General features: G+C 45.7%; 1 protein-coding gene across 3 annotated transcripts in view; it reads left to right on the plus strand.

Moving 5' to 3' along the window:
* Positions 1-20,616, plus strand: part of GLI3 (GLI family zinc finger 3) — a 286,929-nt gene that overhangs the window by 87,169 nt on the left and 179,144 nt on the right. For all 3 annotated transcript variants that reach the window (XM_078059967.1, XM_078059968.1, XM_078059969.1), the window contains exon 3: positions 526-768. In XM_078059967.1, the coding sequence (XP_077916093.1) occupies positions 526-768 (243 nt within the window). The remainder of the gene's footprint in view (positions 1-525; positions 769-20,616) is intronic.

The following is a 20,616-nucleotide window of genomic DNA, read 5'->3' on the forward strand; positions in this document are numbered from 1 at the left end:
TACAGATCTGACTTAAAAAAAAAACAAAAACAGGAAAACTTCTGGATCACTTTAGGTCCTTCGACCCGCCGATCATCCAGAGGCGCAGTGGGTGTCCCAGCTGCCTGATACCTGAGCGGCCCAGCTGAGGGACAGGCAGGGGGAAGCTGGACACCCGTGGCCTCAGGCTGGCAAAACTTGCAGCTCCACTTGGAACCTGCAGGGATATTGGCAAGTCCCTAATGAAAAGCCTCCCTGGCAGATTCACTTGTAAGCTGGTGATGATAATTTGCTGACCCCCTCCATCTCAACTTAATAGGCTCATTTCCTGCTCCCCTTAGGCCTTCGATTTGTATTTTGGACCCTCATTCATAAGCAGTGTTGTCTGCGGAATATGTCATCATGGTGTAGCTTTCAAAGTTGCCAAGAATGAGAAATAGGGCTTCTTTTGGGGAGGAGGGATGGAGAGGGAGACCTAATTGTTGACTGTTCTTGGATTGCTCCTTCAAGTGGCTCACAGAGCTTCCATTTTCCTTCTTTCTTCAGAGGATGAAAGTCCTGGACAGACCTATCACAGAGAGAGAAGAAACGCAGTCACCATGCAGCCACAGAGTGTCCAGGGGCTTGGCAAGATCAGCGAGGAGCCTTCGACATCCAGTGAGGAGAGGGCCTCGCTGATCAAGAAGGAGATCCATGGGTCCCTGCCACACCTGGCCGAGCCCTCCGTGCCGTACCGCGGGGCCGTGTTTGCCATGGACCCCCGGAACGGTTACATGGAGCCTCACTACCGTAAGTGGTTCCTGCCCCATCACCCTGGTTCCGGGAGCCGCGGAGGGCTGCCGGCGCGCTGTATGAATTATCGGGCTGGTATTAATTTATACCAGTGTTTAATTTACTCTCCAGTTTTGTTTTGTTTTTTCTTCTCCTACATCCCATCCTTTCCTCTTTTTAGAGAGAGCCATTTTTCTTACGTCTCTAAGCCAGTCCAAGCCTCTGTGGGGCAGCCTTCAGGAAGGTGTCCATCTGTGGCTAATCCACATGGACCTTTGCTGGGAACGAGAACCAGATTTCTTCCACCCAGGTAGACACTGCAGGAGCAAAATTGGTTGATGGGGGTAGTTATTAAAGTGGGCTGCACTGGCAGAATTCCTGAACAACATCTATCCCCATTTTGAATGATTTTTTTTTGCTTACTTGTTGAGAATGAACGAACTCCTTTGGAGCAAATCAGTGCTAAATTCCTTAAATGTGGAAGAATTTTCTACACGTTTTACTTTCTTCTCTAACCGGCAGACCGGAAACATGGGAAGCTCCTTTTCCAGCACTAATAAAGTTTAAGTAATTCACTAGGACTCAGGATACAAATATATGATGGCTTTCTCCAAAGAAAAATGTATCATGGTTGACTTTATTTGTGGCCTGTTTCTAGTTAAAAAAAATATATAATTTGGTTGTGGAAGTAATGAAGTTCACATTGAGGTGCCAAAGCTGCAGCTCTTGATTACAGATTTATCACTTTGCCAGGATACAGACTTGCCATTTAACCTTCCCGGCTCCAATTCCAGATGATCCATTGAGCTCCAGAGAGGGGGACTGGTTTGTGTTTCCCTTTTTCCACATCATTCAGAAATTTTAGTGTTTTAAGGCAAAAGGTCATTAGCCAGATGACTGATTAGCGAGGACAGCTGATTAGTGCCTTTTTTTTTTTTCCCCCTCAAGAAAGTGCCCAGGATAAAAGCTAATTTCATCCCTTCGTTAGCTGACTTGTAGCAGAGGGGAATGTTCCCTCATCAGGGTGCAGATCAAAGAGCCTGGAGCAGCCTTACGTCTCAGCAACTGCTTTCTCCCCGACCAGATTACATTGTTGGTAGAAATGGAAGGTACATTATTTTTTTAAGTGGTCAGAAGCATGGAGGAAAAGGTTTTATGGATTCTTCTAGGCTTTTAAAAAAGGCTACAGCTTCTCTGATTAAAAAGCGTTTCTCAGCCCTGTTGCTACAGTTGTTTCTACAGATCCAGAAATGAGGAGGAGGTAGGTGCTCACTTCTTTTTCTGTCTTTGTTAAAGTTTATTTCATTTTCTTTTAGGAGTGAGAGTTTACAATAGCGTTGGCAGGATGTTTCTCTGAGCACATTCTTGTTTTCTATATTGTATTTTTATTTGCGGGTCTCTATTAGAGAGCTCCGTGGAGAAGATGTGAGGGAATCTGCGAACTTCCTCCCTACTTTAAGACTCCCTGAGTATATTTACTTTTTAAAAAGAATCGGTCTAGTTTATTTACCACAAGTTCCCTGCCTTGTTTTCATCCTTATGTGTGAACACAAACTTTTCCCATCTCATACTTATGTTTTGCTTTCTGTTCCAGATGCCCACTAATAATTGAGGTATGTAATTGGGCAGGACAGCTGATGAATACTTCTTTTCTGGTTGATGGAAGTAGGCAGATGATCGTTAACTTTCTCTCTGTGCCATTCAACCTGCAGCTTGTTCTTGGTCCATTTCTTCTAACGGTTTGCCCATTGACTCTTCTCCCCTGCATTTGAGAGATAGGCTCTCTGCACACCTGGGATCCTTGGCACCTCTTGGCAGCGTGCGTTTGTGACCCATCCCTTGGGCCTCGACATTAATTAGCTCAGGGCACTGCAGAGCTCTTAGCGGGGCTTGGAACTGTTCTATTTAGAGGACATAGACCAGTACGTTGGATGCTCCTTAACTTTCCCCGCTGTATTGTTCAAGGCACTGTTAAAACTGCATGATGACTGACGAACTATGGACGCTTGCCTATAACCAACTGGCAGATGCCATTTTGACCCACCGTTCCAATGTACTCCCTGAATTGGTCATAAATAAATGAATAAGTGAATGAGATCCTTACATCTACAACATGGGTGGGGAGTTCTAGAGATCACACAGATTGGATTACTGTTTAGGGGATGGGGCTCCAGCTCCAGCTTTGCCATGTAGTGACTGTGCGGCGTGGCCAAGTGTGCTGACCCCTCTAAGGATCATTTCCTAACCATTTATTTGGTGTTATAATGTGACTGCTCTTCCGTGGTGTTTTCCTGAGAATTAAGTGAGATGATGCAAATACGGTATTTAGTAAAATCTCTGGCTCATGGTGAGTGCTTCAGATCATTATGGCACCTGTTTTCCTATGCCTCCACATCCTCCTGTCCCTTCCTTTCCATCATCACTGCCATCATTACCATCATCACCACCATCCTCGTCATCGCCACCATCACCATCGTCGTCACCACCACCCCTCTCATTGCACCACCACCATCACCACCACCATCACTCCCATCAGCACCAACACCACCACCACCCCATCATCACCACCATCACTGTCACCACCACCCCCCTCATTACCACCACCACCATCACCACCACCACCATCACCACCACCATCACTCCCATCAGCACCAACACCACCACCATGACCGTCAATACCGCCACCATCATTACCAATACCACTGCCATCACCACCAACACCACCCCCATCACCACCAACACCACCCCCCTCATTACCACCACCACCATCATCACCACCATTACCACCATCATCACAGTGCCAGTACCATCACCACCATTACCACCATCACCTCCATTACCACCACCATCACCACCACCATCACTACCCTCATCACCATCACCACCACCTCCTCCAAAACAACCAAGCTGTTTTTGTTACTGCTGCAGTCCTGTGTATTTCTCTGCCTCCCTGAGATCTGTGTCTTCTGTAAACAGATTAGAGATCGAGTGGACTGTAAACCTTAGGAAGAGGGTTGGTGTAGTCAGCACTGCGTATGGTGGTCTTCTGAACATAACCTTTCTCCCTGAACCTCAGTGAATTGACTATATTTTTTTTCTATTTTGTAAGTGAAGAAATGTTAAAGCTTTTAAATGACTTTGGGAAGTTTTAAACTTTTAAATACGTGTATGTATTTGTATGTATGTAACAAATACAAACTTAATATATGTGGAAAAATGAAATCTACAGAATTATCCATATGAAATATTTTAAAGATATCCTAAACCAAGCCTCAAGGAGTTAGGTAGGTTGTAACTCTACTTTTTCTAGAACCCTATTGGATATTTTAGTCTTCTACCAGTATAATGAGTATTTTTTTGGTACTTTATAATAAAATCTGTCTACCTTCTCTGGATTTAATTATCCAGGGAAAGCTAATGAATGACCAACACAATGCTGAAGTTGATAGGTCCTCCAGAAATTTTTAGTGTATGAGAAAAGTGCGGTCTTTTTAAAACAAGGCATGCAAGTTCGATCACATTCTTGTCAGTCCTGCAGCGAAACTCTCAAAACACAACTTTGCTGCAGACCTTCAGTGGCTCAAGGTTCAGAAACATCTCTGTAGGCTGTTCCCTTTTCCTGTGAATCGTGTGCCAACTCCACCAGGTTTCTGGAGAAAAAAGACTCCTCCAATCCAGTGTAGCTGGGCATGGGAACACTCCCAGGAATTCCTTCATTTCTCTGTGGTTGGAAAATGTGGACTTTCCAAGATGCCTAATTTGTGCTTCTATATATACTGACTTTGTATTTCTAACGTGTGGGCAGGCTTCCTGTAAGATCGGAAAAGGGAAAATTGTTTCTTTACCCTCAGAAGGACATCTGTACAATTTTTATTGCACAAGACTTGATTATCCTTGGGTATGCAGTATTGTGTCTTCACAAATGGCACTTAGGCTGGATTCAAAGTATTTTAGGTTTTGTGGGTTTGACTTAAAAAAAAAAAAAAGAAAAGAAAAAAGAAATACCAGGGATAGCGGGCACTTCAAACATTCACAACATATGTTTGGAATAAAATCCTCACAGGGGGCACTGGAGGGTATTCTCTCCTGAAGGGTCGCTGTGGAGGGCTTGTATATCAAGGCAAGAAAGTAGGGGGTTAAGCCGCACGGTTCAGATGTGGGGTGATGCTGACAGGCGGGCGGCTGTAGGATCACCAGCGCTTTGTGACTGGGAAGAGTGTGGGAGGCGCTGGGTTTCAGAGACCTGAGTTTCTTGTACCGGACTCAGGATGAGGACCCCCTTCTCCCGCCTGAAGATTTCTCAGCAGTCTTAAGCTGCCCCTGCTCTGTGGGTAGCCAGGTATACTTCAGACTTCCATCACCTCCGAGTTCACTCACTGCCAGGCGTGTATTCTCTTAGGAACTTGCACAGGCAGGTGACATAATAGTTAAAGCATTCCTGTACCCTGGCCGACGCTTAACTTTTATTCTCTTCTCTGTTACGGAAAACATCTGTTTCATTGTCTTCTGCCTTCCTGCGAGGAGTCTCCCTTTCTGACTGTCCCTGCAGGAGGTTTTGTGGGGAGCGTCTCAGATTCGTGAGTCCTGCCACATAGGGCCCCTGCTGGTTCTGTGACGAGGAGCAGAAGGACGTCCCCTTTTCTAAAACTTCAGGTCTCTTTTTACAGTTTTAGGGTCGTGAAGATGCTTTTCTTCTGCGCCCAGCTGCTCCCACGCAGTAGTAATCCCTCATGGAAAATGTGATTCATTCCTTCATGCAAATGCTTTGATTGAAAACATACCACTGGTATTCTTCCGTATGTTTCCCAGCTCAGATGACAGAACTATTAGTTGCTAATTAGCAAAACCTGAAGAATTAGCTTAAAGAAAAGAAACTGAATTTTTAATTGCTTACATTTATTTTCTGTGGGGAGCTGATGTGCCGAGCCCACTTGCATTCTTGTGTGCTAAAAAAAAAAAAAAAAAAAAAGTAAGATTTTTTTTTTCCCTACCTGTCTGTCTTTATATTAGGTGACTTTCTACAGCCCTTAGAAATACATCTTCTAAGCGAGTGGAAGAGAAGATGTGTATTTTACATATTTAATAGGTGCACCTGCTCACGTCTGTCTTCCTGTTGGAGTGTCATCTGGAGACTGTGAAAGACAAAAATGCCTACAAGGCACAGATGAGCAGTTCGGGGTCGACCACAGTGCGTAGGCAGTGACAGTTTCCTGAGCACACACCGTTCCATTCTCATCCAGGCTGTCTGTTACCGCTTCGGAGAACAGTCGATGAACCAATCAGCAGTGTTTGGTGTATCGTTGTTTTTTGAAAATTATACTGCTTAGACAGAAAGACTGATGTTGGGTCATACTTGGGGGGCTTTGCCAAGTATATTGCTTCATCCATGGATAGTCTTGAACTGTAGGAGCGGGGAGACGCAGGGAGCGGGGAGACACAGTCTACAAACCTTTGCAGAGCTGGTATTTGTGAGCTTCAGAATAGCTCCATGATTATTCTTGTCCTTCTATTAGAAATTCGATGTAACGATCCAGGTTTTCTTTCAGTAATCCAGAGGTCATGTTTATGGCTTGCAAACTGTGAGCCACATCCATTGGTTTTGAAGGAGTTATTGCAAGCTTACTAACTCACTCTGCTGAAAGTGGTATAAATTTAGGGATAATCCTTAGGGTTCCAGGTTGACTCTTGCTAGTGAATCTTGACTACTCTCGGGCCTAATAGGACTGTGACTCTACAATTTAGTCTTGGGAGGTGACCTGGGAAACTGGAAACCAGCGGTGAGAAAAGCACTATTGTGTTTAAAAAATTTTATTTGATTTTATTCATTGAATTTTCGGGAATGCATTGATTGAAGGAGAGCAGGGAGAAGCTTGAAGGCCATTCAGGAGAAGGACGGACAGACGAGGCTCAAGGAGATCGTGTTCTAGGGAAAATCAGTTGGCTGTCGGCTGCGCCCTGGCCTAGTGCCCCCTTCCCCGGCAGCCCACCGCAGTCGTCCCAACAGGCAAGCCTGGCCCCCTGGCCACTGCCTCGGCCACCCTGCTCATGCTCTTGTGCCTCTTGGAATCATTCCATGCTTTCCTCCTGTCATCACGTTCTACTGACCCTTCAGGGCCTGTCTAGAGACCGCTTCCTTTGAAAGTTCATTTCACAAAGGTGTTTCCATTCCCTGGACACCAGATAGACGTATAACTCTCACCTTAGCACTTCATGGCTGTGTTGGCCCACATATGTTGGCGTTTGGAATCATGTGGCGATCCAGGGGCCGTCCTCAGCTCTTACACCTGCCAGAAGTCCTGGGGCAGGACCCCGGGGGGCCCTTCAGTGCCACAAAAGGCTGAGCAGTTCCGTGGATTGACCTTCATCACGTCACAGATGAAGTTCGTCCTGAGCCTGCCACTCAGGAGGGGCCCCTTGGCGAGACACTGACGCTTCTGCTTCTGTTTTATTTCTAGTCCCTAAATGCCACCTCGGATCCAGACGTAGTCACCCGGTCCTTTCTGAAAGTAGGCATTTATGACACATGGATATATTTCTAAATTGCACATTTCAAAACCAGCAAAAATATTTGCTCTCACGTACATACAGCAGCTGTAAGACTTCGAGGGTTCTCATCTGAGATGAATGGTGGTACTTTGGAATAAGTTGGCAGTTTATTCACAGACTTGGAGGAGGATCCTCTTTTTAAGGACCGTGGGATTAGCACGGGAGATCCGCCTGGCTCACGTGTTTTCACACCCATCTAAAATTAAACAGGTAGGTATTTTTTTCTGTGGTTAAGGTGAGCATGATATTTGTCCCCCCCTTTTCCAAATTTTAATGATTTGTTTTGCGTTCAATGATCTCTAGGCAATTCATGATTTCGGTGACATCTTTCCAACTTGTTAGTGTCCAAGTATGCGTGTAATCCATGTTAACAGGAGCCTCCATCTACAAATCAGTTTGGGATTATGAACTCGGTTGTTTAAATATTCCATGTAATTATTTTCCTTTTCTAATTTGGCACCCACCCAACACAGCAACATTTTTCTTTTTTTTTTAGTTGCTTGTAGTTCTTTCCTTCCGTTCCCCGCCCCCCGATCCCTTTCGTAGACTAAAGCATGAGAAACACAGCAACTCGTGCCACTTCTCAGCCATCTGCTAACAACTTTCTGTCCCCTTTCCTAATGGAGCAACATTATCCTTGGTCCCTCCTCCTTTTTCTTGTATAATTAAAGAATGTTACCTTTGATGTCTCTTGAAAGTTGTATCTCCTGTCCTGCTTTAGCTTTCTTGATCTTGTACCTATAAATTTGTACTGTATCTTCATTATTCATAGTGAAAGGGCTAGATTTTTCTCTTTGTGCCTTTTACAGTTTCATTTAAGAGAGGGTAACCGATGTGGCATTTTATTGCTCTGTCCTTCCTATGTTCTGATAGCATTTGGATTCTTACAGTACTCTTTGAAAAGTATCCAACTTCCTCAAATCTTTTAGCTTTTATATTTTGTTCTTTATACTTTGGGTCTCTCTTAAAATTAATTGTTCTTATCTTCCTAATGTCTTCCCTTCTTTCTGGGGAGGGGGGGGGTCCGGGCTTTTCATCAACCTCAGTTCTGGTGAGTTTCTTCCTCTTAGAACAAAATGAGGAAAATTTTTGACTCATTCAGCTGTTGGTATTTTTTGTTCATCTTTAGTCATTTGTTATTTACTAGTGGCCTCCTAAGTGCCAACCCGTGTTAGAAAGAACGAACAAAGTCACTGCTTCCATGGACCTTCAGGCCGGTGGGACATTGAGACAAGTAGATCAGCCCATGCAAATAGACAACACAAAGGATGTTTCAGAAAGGCAAATGCAGAGTCCTTTGGGAGCAGGTAACAATATGCCTGACCCAGACTTGGGTCCAGAGGGCTTCCTGAAGCAGGGGACATCTGAACTAATTCCTGTGGCAAAGAGGTAGAGAGGATCCTTAGTAGAGGAAATCCTTTGTGAGGACCCGGGAGGAGGGTGGTTGGAGAGTGGTGGGAGGGTGGAGCTCAGGGAAGGGGGCGGTAGCAGATGGGCTTCCTGGGGAGCCCCTGCTCTGCCTGAGTCCCCGGGGTGACCCCCAGGACGTGTGTCATAGCTTTGGGGTATTTCAACAGATCTTTGGATAACTGTGTTTCCCATCGTTAACCCAGAGTTTCTTTGTCTCAGAGAGTTTAATTCACCTCCTCCCTCAGATTTGCAGGCATGGGATTCCCGTCCCACAGCCGTCCTCCCGACTTCTGACCACGGCTCTTTCATTGGTCATCCGGCATGTGCTGTTCCTCCCTGTGTGGTGTGTCCCATCTTCCCTTGAAGACAACAAAATCCATTAATACTTGTTCTCAAACTTTTGAGTTCTTCTGTGTTGGGTAACCTAGATAACCACAGTATCTTTCTTTTCTTTTTTTTTTTTGTAAAGATTTTATTTATTTATTTGAGAGAGAGAGAGAGAGTGAGAGCATGAGTGGGGTGGGGGGAGCAGAGGGAGAGGAAGAAGCAGACTTTCCCCCTGAGCAGGGAGCCCTACGTGGGACTTGATCCCAGGACCCTGGGACCATGACCTGATCTGAAGGCAGATGCTTAACTGACTCAGCCACCCAGGTGCCCCCAAAGTATCTTTCTTGATCTCAAAGTGCAAATGCCAAACATCGACAATAAATGTGGCTTAATTTCCAATGAATTTAGAGTGCCCTGTATCAAGATCCATTTTAACTTCAAAATATACAATGTTCACACACACACACACACACACAAAAAAAAAACCTTGAAGTTTCTGTTTTTTTTTTTTTTTTTTTCCAACTCAAATGTAACATCAGTCAAGCTAAAGAAAGCGCAAGGGGCCCATGGTGAGGTTGGGGGTGGGGGCCTGAAATGAAGTGAAATTCAGCTGGGAAATCCAGTGGCTAATGCTGCTGGGGGGAAGTGAGAACAAAGCCTTCCAGTGGTGGCAGAAGCCCGCAAGCCAGCCTAGACAGAGAGGATCTTAGAAGAAGGTGGTGGGACCCCTGAGGAGGAGACGCGTCCCCTCCGCGGGGACTGTGAGGCTAATCAGCAGACATTGTGCAGGTCAGAGGAAGCCCACTCCAGGAAGCTGGGTGTTTACTTGTCCACTGGGGGGGCCCCAAATCTGCATCCTGATTGTGCTCATGGCTCGTGAGGGGAATAAAAGGAGTTGCCTGTGTCCCAATTTAGAGAGGATCAGATAAGTGCGCGTGGCGGGGGCTGGGAAACAGACACCACCTCTTTCTTCGGCTTGCTTTCGTGGAATAAGCCTGCTTTCAAAGGCAGCAAGAATTCACATTTCCTCCCCACCCCTGTTTCTCCCCTTAAGTACGGCATGTCATGAAATGTCATTGCCACCCTGCTCCCTGCCCGTCGGTGATCTGACAGAGCTCACACTTGGCTTCCGAGATCTCAGCTCGGCCCCACAAATCTGACCACATAGGTTGACCCTTTTGATCAAACATGCAATTTACTTCTGTATATAACGTATCTCTGGCTGTGGGATGCATTTTTATGTAGCCTCTATCTTTTATCACTAATGATGTTTTGAATGTAGTCTGTGTATCACTTGCTACAAATTGATGATATAGAGGGACAGTTGATGAGAAGGTGGAGGCACCTGAGTGCCTCTGGTGTACCCGGCCCTTCTGAGCACACCCCTGCTGCATGCGCTTCAGGTCTTAGCCCACTGGGTACATGATGCATGATATTTATTTTCATTTCAAAAATCCTGTGTACTTTTTGAGAGCCCGCTGTGAGCCAGACACTGTCTAGGTCCTGAGGGGTTCGCATTTGCCAAGATCAGTCAGGTTCTTGCTCTTGGGGAGCCCTCAGTGCAGCTAGAGGACATGCACAAAACACCTGGAAAGGATGTCTTTGAGGCAGCAAGGCTGGTGCTCGGAGCCCAGGAAAATGGCTGGTGTTGAGGGGAGAGACTCAGGGTGTAGTAACGTACCAGGCCTTGCTCGGAGGTGTCGTTGCAGCTGAGGCCCGAATGACAGAAGAAGCCAGCCATGGGAAGATCTAAGGGGAGAGCATTCCACTTACAGAGAGGAATTTGTGGGTTTGCCGTGGCCATGTCCTGGAGCAGACAGAAGGCTGGTGCGATGGCTTGGTGAGGGAGTGGGGCAGTTTTGGGGGGACAGGCTGGGGGCAATTGTGGGCCAATGGAAAGCCACGGGAGGGAGTGATGTGGTTGGGTTTTTCCCTGGGGAGTATTACTCTGGCTGGTGTGTGAGGCCTGTCATGAGGGGCGGAGTATAGAATTAGGAAGTGACTCAGCATGCTGTTGCAGTGACCCAGGCAGGAGGGAAATGCTCCTCCTGTCTTAGAAATTACAGCAGGCAGAAAATGAACCCTCTCTTTGCACCACATATTATGCCAGGGCTTGGAATTCATTAAATCCCTGCAATAACCTTATGAGAGGTTGTCATGATTTTCCCTGTTGATAGATGAGGAAACGGAAGCCCAGTAAGGGTAAGAAAGTTGCCCATTTTTACATGGTTCCGAAGCGCTGAGCCAAGGTTTGAACTCACATAGTTTGGCTCCAGAGCTCAAATTCTTAATCCATGCTTTCAAAATGGCAGTCCCCAGTTGTGCCAAGGCTAGGTGGGCGGTGGTTCATGCTCAGCCCCGCGGGGGGGTGGGGACGGGGGGAAACTGGGGACGGGGTCAGGGCCGGGTGGCGGTGCCGCCAGTGGCGAGCCCCTGGGGGGGTCTGCTGGCACTGCTGAGCGGGTCCCCGTGGGCTGGGAGGGGGACGGTGCGGGAGCGCCCTGTGCTGGCCTCTGTGGTCGCTGTGCTCCAGGAGGGAAGGAGGAGAAACTGCTTCTCAGTGATACTTTCCCGAAGAATCGGAAGCTACCTGTGACGTAATCACAGGCAGGCCTCCCAGTCCTCCCTGCCCCCCTCTGTTCTGGGGGATAGGCGTGTTGGGAAACTGACAGTCACCACGGCAGACTGCCATGTGGGGTAGTTACTGTGTGCCAGGTGCTAGGCTAAGGACTCATTTAGTTTAGTTTTTTTTTTTTTTTAAGATTTTTATTTATTTATTTATTTGACAGAGAGCGCGCACAAGCAGGGGGAGCAGCAGGGGGAGAGGGAGAAGCAGACTCCCTGCTGAGCAGGGAGCCCGACGTGGGACTCGATCCCAGGACCCCAGGATCATGACCTGAGCTGAAGGCAGACGCTTCACCAACTGAGCCACCCAGGCGTCCCCAGGACTCATTTAATTTTTGTACAAACCCATTTTGGCACATGAGTTAACTGAGATTTAGAGGGATCTTGCTCAGAGTGCTCGTGTGAGTCTGGACTCCGTGGCTGAGGGTTTGGGAGTGAGGGAGGGCAGGAGGTTCCATGCACACTGCTGTTGTACTCATCTTGTTAAACTTTGTCTTCCCCACTGCATCCCTATTAACCGCTATACCTGCAGCGGCTTTGGGGACATAGGCTGTCCGTTGGGACCACGGAGAGATTCATTTTGTGAACCTGATTCCAAAGAGCAGCCTGTGTAAGTCACTGGAGCTTTCCCATATCAGCAGGATAATGTGGTATCTGGCCCCCCTAGGCCTGGGCTGGGGACAGCAGTCCCTTGTCCCTCTGTGTGACGGCACAGGGCAAGCAGATCGCCCTGCCCCACCCAGGGGAGGAAGTGGCAGGGAGTGAGCGCCCTTATTTTTAAGTCTCTTTGGAATATTTATTTGCAGCGGGGGCTGGGAGGGGGGCGGCATGCAAGCCTGTTGCAGAGGCATCTTGGTGTCCTGCTAACATGGGCAGTTCCTGGTCTCCGGGCTTGGGTGTCTCAGATAAAGGGTAAGCATCTGGAGAGAAGCTGTCAGCATGATGAAGGGGCGGCTGGAGGAATGATTTATGAGGAAAGATGAAAAGGACTGAATATGAATGGCAGGGCCAGTGCCGGCTACAGGGACACGTGGTACCTCTGGAGTAAGGAGAGACCGCTGCGAGCACCAAGACAGAGGAACATGCATGGAGACGGTCACAGGGAGGCCACGGGATCTCCTTCTCTCAGGACCGCAGGTAGGACTGATGCTTACTGAGAAGACCGGTGTGAGACAGCAGACTTTAACTGCCTAAAGCTGTTTCCGGGCGTGGATCTGACCTGAGATCTCTCGGGGTCTGGTGATCAGATGCAAGTTATATCAGGACCATAAGGAAAGTTAACGTTGAGACTTCAGAGCGCTGATCTCCTGAGATACTTTGAACTGCAGCGGTCGAAAACTTACAGGCTTCTCTACAAGTTTCCTTAGATATTTTTTGATACCTCCACATTTAGTGCCACCCACAGTAGAAATAAAAAGATATGACCCTTGCTCTTCATTTTCTGTTTTGGGGAGAGACTGCACTAAACACACACAAATGATGAAGTAACCTATCAACAAGTATAATGTGGCAGGATGAAAGGCACGACTCTGCTGGGGCTGATTTCTGATTCCAGGGGGGTTTACAATAGAGCTCCGACTGCACGGCAGATTTAAATCCAGTATGAAATTTCTCCTAATTAACATTTCCCTTCTTCCTTCCAAATATCAAATTTATGGGCTCTTAAGAAATTCACAGAACACACATATGCCAATGCTGCATTTTCTTTCCGCTTGATCCGTCCCAGCTGTTATTAACTTTCACGTCTGCCTCTCATTAATTTATGAGGGGTTCTGAACTGCGATCTGAAATGCTCCCCTGGATTTTAGACCTTTGGGGGCGAATTTCACATTCGTTGAGAGTGACCCTTGCTAGTTCAGCCAAGCATGTGCGTTTCTCTCTCTCTCATGCTCTTCCCGGGGCCTTTTGGTGACGTGTGTTTTCAGGCGCTGTCAGGACCCGAGGGGCTCACAGTGAGGCTGTCGCTGTGCCTCCCACCCGGCCGATCGGACCTCAGCGTCCTTAGCGCACAGCTCCCGCCCTTAAAGTCGAAGGAGGTTTTCTGAGTTTTCATGGGCATCTCCCCGACCTAGGGCCGGTGAAAGTTCCATTTAGCACTTTTGTGTATCATAGAGGCCGCCAAAAATGCTCTTTTCCTCTCTCCTTTGTTCGCAGTCCCAAGGAACTGAGTTTAGGGCATGAAGCATTCAGGTGCAGCTTTCGGTCCTTCACACTCAATTGTTCCTAAACATGAGTCCCTTTTAAGCGTGGTTGTTTGAACTTGATATTTCGTAGCGCTGGCCACATGTTCTTCCTGTCCAGGAGCAGCCACCACTCTGAGGGCCGAAAATAGCCCAGTGATGACAGAGGGGAGTGGTCAGTGCTTGGGACTGTCTGCCCTACAGAGGAGAAGAGTTTGGAGACCTGCCTTACAGTGCCTTCTTGTAAATCTACTCCAGTAGCATATTCCTGAAAAGTTCTTGCTTTTTAGGAACAGTGCAGCCTTGTTCCTTTGATGCCAGTCACCTGCTATCAGTCTTCAGATTTTCTGAAACATCTCTCTCATAATGAGCCACCAGGTGAGCTTGACTTTAAGGCATGCATTTTTTTTTTTCTGCTGCTTTAGGTCCCGAGTATTAAGATTCCAATTAGAAGCTCTATTATACAGAGCTTGATATCCGAGCTGTGATTGGCCCCTCTTCTGAGAAGAGTCGAGATCCTGTAGGGTGCGGATATAGGATGGAAGCGTGAGTCCTCCTGTCATGTGAATTCCTTCCTGGCAACAGTGTGTGGAGGGGACTCAGTTAGGAACAAGACCCTGGTTCAGTCTGGCTGAGAAGCTCTGCCAGCTTCGTCGTGTGAGTGAGTTTTGGAGTCAATAAACTTGGACATGTGGGCGATATTAATGATTATGTGTTATATCCCTAGTTGTCCTTATTGAGCTAATAGTATCGGAGACCAAGGTAAAATATTTATTTCAAAGTGCTTGCTGCATGTGAATGCCAGCCAAGTTGTGCAAAGAGTCAAGGTGCAAATGCAACATCCCAAGGAGTTGGAGCTTTGTCTTCTTTTCCCAGTAGTCTGATGGCCTAGGTAATACGCTTTTGAGTTTCCTTTGTATTTTTAAATAATCCCATTCTTTTTTTTTTTTTTAAGATTTTATTTATTTGCAGAGAGAGAAAGACAGCAGGGGAGGGAACACAAGCTGGGCGAGTGGGAGAGGGAGAAGCAGGCTTCGTGCTGCAAGGAGCCCAATGCGGGGCTCACTTGATCTCAGGACTCTGGGATCATGACCTCAGCTGAAGGCAGACACTTAATGAGTGAGCCAACCAGGCGCCCCAAATAATCCCATTCTTTAAAGTCAATGTTCCTAACCACTTTTTTTCTTTTGAAATTAATATTGAAGGGGGGCTTTTCGTGTTCTGAAATTGTAGGGGAGGCTTTGGCAATAGGGATAACAGTGGGGTATGTGACGTGCAGAGTGCTAAAGCAGTGCATTGTTGGTACGGTGCTAAGTGAAGAGACCTGTGTTCTTTTAGAGCTCATTTTATTTTAAACAACTTTGAGGATTTTTTATAGCCTTGGCTAAAGGCTTTGCAAAACTGTTAATGCTGGGCTCATCTCTGTCAAGTGATGTCACATTGAGTAGAACAAGAAGAGCTAATATTTGGTCAATGCCAAGATGGATGACATTTGGGCAGCCGTACACCTCCAGTCCACTTAGGAGTTGTGACGGGGTTTTGCTAGGATGCCACTCCTGAGTGATGATATTCCAAACTGGGAAGCGGAGGCAGGTCTGAGCAGGGTTGTTTCCCCGAAACTGATTGGTAAAAACTGAACAGGAAAAATGGATTTGTAAAAGCTTTTCTCATCTCTGATGATTATTTGATTACTCCAATATTAGTTATTTTCCCTAGAAAAGATCCAGAAGGAAACCTTGAAGTTCTCTTTGTAATTTAAACTTTTACTGTATTTTCATTAAAATTAGGGGCACCTGGGTGGCTCAGTCGGTTAAGCGTCCCACTCTTGATTTCAGCTCAGGTCATGATCTCAGGGTTGTGAGATTGAGCCCCACGTCCGGCTCCGCACTGGGTATGGAGTCTGCTTAAGATTTTCTCTCTCTCTTTCTCCCTCCCTCTTCCCTCCCTCTCTCCCTCCCTCTCTAAAAAAGAAAATTATATTTACAAGTAGTACATGCTTACTTCAACAAATGATAAAGTGCACGAGGGCTTTGGAGGGAAAGCTAAAGTTGTCCCCATCCTTTCTACTTCGACCCCAGTGCCAAGGACAGTTTTCACTATTTCTGTTTTAGTTCTTTTGGTACACAACCATCACAACTCCAGAATGTGCTTATACCTTTACTTCCTGACATTGACTTTTGATATTTTCACTCAACACGATTTATTGACTTTCCAATAGGAGAGGAAGCCTTTGATTTCCCAACATTGTACCCTTCTTTCCTTTCAATATTGATATTATATTATTGGTGTTACTGTTATTTCTATAATGGTTATTCTTAGAAAGAATATCTTAAACCTCTATTGCTTTTTTTCATCAACTTCTCATAGTAATTTTTGATTTTCCAGTTCAGAAAGTGAGGGTATTAGGTGACCATCCCCAGCCCATCTTCTGGAGTCTGGCTTTTCCATTATAGGGTCCGTGTTGTTAATATCTCCGTGGGATTTGGGCACCTGGGTGGCTCAGTTGGTTACGCATCTGCCTTTGGCTCAGGTCATGATCCCGGGGCCCTGGGATCCAGCCCGACATCGGACTTCCTGTTCCATGGGAGAGCCTGCTTCTCCCTCTGCCGCTCCCCCTGCTTATGCTTTCTCTCTCTCTCTCTGTCAAATAAATAAATAAAAAACTTAAAAAAAATACCGCCATGGGATCTCATAGTCAAAACCACATCTGCTGTGTTTCTGTCCATAGGTTGACTTTAAAGGCTGAAAATCAGTCAAGTATCTACAGCCTTACTTCTTTGCTGCTCTAGCATTTTAATCCCTAACTCACCTAGCAGTGATGGGTCTAGCATTAAGGACAAGTGCTTTATCTATTCTTATTATTTGTCTTTGTAAGATCCTTACATTTCCCCCTCAGCCCCCTACCCTTATCATTTGCACTTGAGGGAGAGCACCCGTCTTTCCTGGGCACTTCATTCTGCCAGGCAGCCTGGACTGGGTGTCCGGGAGCCATCCTTCATGGTCGTCCACACTGGAATGACTCTTCCTGGGTCTTACGCCTTTGTCATTCTTGCTTTACTTTGTTTTATGTGGTATATCCAGTAACTTCCCAACAACAGACGAGGTACATGTTCTGAGTTCTGGCATGGGTGAAAATAACTTTATTCTGCCCTTGCTTTTGTAAAGATAGATTAGCTAGAATTCTAACTGAAAAAAAATCATCTCCCCTGAGATGTTGGAAGGCGTTGCTGCATTTTATATTAACATCTAAGTTTGTAGATGAGAAGTCTGATGCCTGTTTGATTTGTATTCCTTTTAGATGCAGATCTTTTTTGCCCTTAGTGTCTGAAGGCCTGCACTGAGATACAGATATTTTAAATGTAATTTGATTTGTATTCATTCTGCTTATCAGTTGGTAGACCAGTCTGGAGCTGCACTTGTATCTCTGGGGAATACTTTCTATTCATTCTGTCTTTAATCATTTATTGCCCTGTGTTCTCTGTTCATCTTTTCTAGATTCTGCTTAGTTGAATGTTATGCCTCCTGGGTTATTTTTCTACATCTTCCTATCTTTTTCTTTCATATTTTCCATCTGTTTGCTTTTGGCTCTGTGTTCTGGGAAATTTCCTTGAATTCATTTTTCAGTGCTTTTGGTGATATTTTAATTTTAGTGATCCTATTTTCAATTTCTGAGAGCTCTTTAAAAAAATTCTCTTATGGCTCCCTTTTTGTAGCATGTTGCTCTCGCCTTTTGTGTGTAATACTTTCTCAGCATCCCCCAAAAGTTGCCTCTGGGGTTACTTTCTCTTGTTGATTCTGGTCCCTCTCCCTGTGCCCTTCCTTCATCCTCTCCTAGGCCTCACGATCCCGGTGTCCGCTCACCCTAAAACTCTGAGCAAGGAGGCTGCCCTGGGCTTCCTTTGCTCAGGCTTATCTAAGGAAGGAGGCTTGCTTTCCTCAGAGTGAACATCCTGACTGTGCAAATCGATTGGCAGGATTTCCTTCCGAGAAATACGGCAGGGCCCTCCACATGCCAGGATGTGGAGGTCTTGATTCTGGGGAGCAGTGAGAACCGGTGTGCCTTGGGCACGTACCAGGGGCCACGCCAACCTGGCGGATCGACTGGAGGTTAGAGCTGGTGTGGCTTCCATGGCGAGTGCATTTCAGTGAGAGACTTGGGTGAGGTGAAGCCTCCAAAATCCACATTAACTTCACTTTACTGGGACAGTTCATCTGATTTTTTGAAGAAGAGGCATAATGATTTATTTGGGAAAATTCCAGCTACCTGTGCCTGGTGCCTTGGGGCAGGTCGCATGACAGGGGTTCCAGGTAAAGATCTGCCCAGGCCAGCACTTTCTGGGTGGACCAGCTGTTGCTTCTTTCGTTGCCCTCTTAATACTCTGGGCTGCCGCTTCTTTACAAGCCGAAGCTATAATTCTACTCTTAGCCAAGTGGTGTCTTACAGAAATCAGTTGAAATTTTTTGTTCTGATTTTATTTCATTGACTGTGTTAAGAGGATGGGCTCTATACCCAGGCTGCCCGGGGTTCAAATCCTGGTTCTGCCACTTCTAACAATATGATCGTGGGCAAGTTACTTAGTTTTTGCTGAGGAAGCCTTTACCTTCTCACTTCTACAATGAGGATTATAACAGCGCCTGCTTCAGAGGCTTATTTTGAGGATTGAATGATGTAATTTCCATGAAGTTTATAGAAGTGCCCAGCACAAAGTGCTTTGTAAATTTTATTCTTATTTGTATGTATTTTTATTGTTACTATAACATCTACTTCCATCTTTGTATTTTAAAGACGTCTTCGGAGGAAATGGCAAGAAATATATTTGCCCAGCCCACCATCTTGAATTGGAAATGATAAATTAATTTTTTCTTTTTTTTTTGTATTTTCCGCCTATTGAGAAAAGCTCTAAAGTCAGTTGCACTTAGGGTCCAGTGCTGGCTCTGTCACCTGACAGGGTGACATCGAGCAAGCATTTAACTCTGGTTTGATCATCTTTCTAATGGCGGCAGTAATGGTGACACAGAGTGGTGGCGGAGTCAATGGGAGAACACACTAGAACTCCCAGCACATCGGCTTCCCACGCACTTAGTCTTCTCAGTGGCTCTGGCCACGCTCATGTCTTGGTCTTAAGCCTGGAGGAAGGTACTCACACACCAAGATGGTGTGGCTCATGGGTTGTCCTCTTAATGTCTTTTGATGATGTTGGATCCCCCCTTTATAGCTTTCTTTACTTTTAGCTTTTAGAATGTATCTTATTCTATGATTTTATGAGAAGCTTGAAAATAATGGAATTTAACCCTGAGAACTGGGAAAAGTCCTACCTACATTAAAAACTAGGCATGGTAATTGTGCTCTATATTATGGAATTAACATACAAAGATGAAATAGTACAACTTCCCAAAGGCAACTCCCATCCCAGCCAAAACATATTTTAAAAGTCTTACTTCTCCTCACTTGAGGAGCTAGTCGTTCATTTCCTCAGAAAAGTTTCCCCTGGTTTATTTTCTTTATCCAAATAGATCAAAAAAAAATAAAAGAAAATAAAGTAAAATAAAATAAAAATGAAAATAAAATAAAATAAAATGGCAACTGATATGATGGTTCAGTAGAAACTTGAAGTAAATAGTTCAACTCTGCCTAATTCATAACAATTAAAATGGGTATATCATCAAATTAGGTCTTTTTTTTTTTAAGATTTTATTTATTTATTTGACAGAGAGAGACACAGCGAGAGAGGGAACACAAGCAGGGGGAGTGGGAGAGGGAGAAGCAGGCTTCCCACTGAGCAGGGAGCCCAATGCGGGGCTCGATCCCAGGACCCTGGGATCATGACCTGAGCCAAAGGCGTTCAGTTCAATGACTGAACCACCCAAGTTCCCCATCAAATTAGGTCTTAAGTTGAGTGCCCATTTACTACAGCCTTGCTACATACAAAAGTTTTTCTCCTAACATCTATGTATATGTTTCTATATATGTGTCTGTTTTCTTTTTTTTTGTTGTTTTGCATGTTAAGTATATTTTAAAGTAATTGACTAATACGCCCTCTTTTTAATTTATTTTTTAGCATGGCCCATTTTAATGCCACCACACTGTCGAAAAATCATAAACTTAAGAGAGATCAGTAATACTGTACAAAACTTAACCTTGTCTTTGAATTGGAAAAGTTATTTTCAGCCCGTCCCAAATATCATTAGGGTTTTAGGATTTTACGTCGGTGCTGTATTAAAGAGACCGCTGCGTGGTAGAAATCGGCTGTGGTGAAGAGAGGGGCACAGGGACCTGGGGGGGGGGGGGTCACGTGTTCTGGTTAGTAGATACCACAGTCTGCAAACAGTTTTTCAAGTCAGATCTCATTGAGAAGAGGAAGGTGAGCAGATTCGTGAGCTTTAAATACATGCTTGCCCACCTCACATAGAGTAAATGTCAGCGTGTTCCTTTTTTTAATCAAACATCCCTGAAGAACGTGTAATGGGCTGTAGAGTCAGGGAGAAATGTCTCTATTCCAGCTTGGATAGAAGATATTAGGCAGTTTGTCTGCTCAGAGCCTGAGGGCAGTGGTCCGCCCCTGGGCCCCAGTTGAAAAGGCTCCTTACCAGCAGGGCTGCATGCAATCAGACCACGTCAGACTCGGGAAGATAGGCTGTCAATCAGAGGACAGGACCGTGTGGTTGGAAGCTGGTGAGAAATTGCAGAGCTGAAAATCCCAGCTGCAAGACCTGGCATGGGCCTGGAGTTGGTGTGGCTGAGCTAGGAGTGGTCTCACTGTGGTTTTCTGTGGGGTCC

This window comes from Halichoerus grypus, chromosome 12 (assembly GCF_964656455.1).
Source record: "Halichoerus grypus chromosome 12, mHalGry1.hap1.1, whole genome shotgun sequence".
Classification (NCBI taxonomy): Eukaryota; Metazoa; Chordata; class Mammalia; order Carnivora; family Phocidae; genus Halichoerus; species Halichoerus grypus.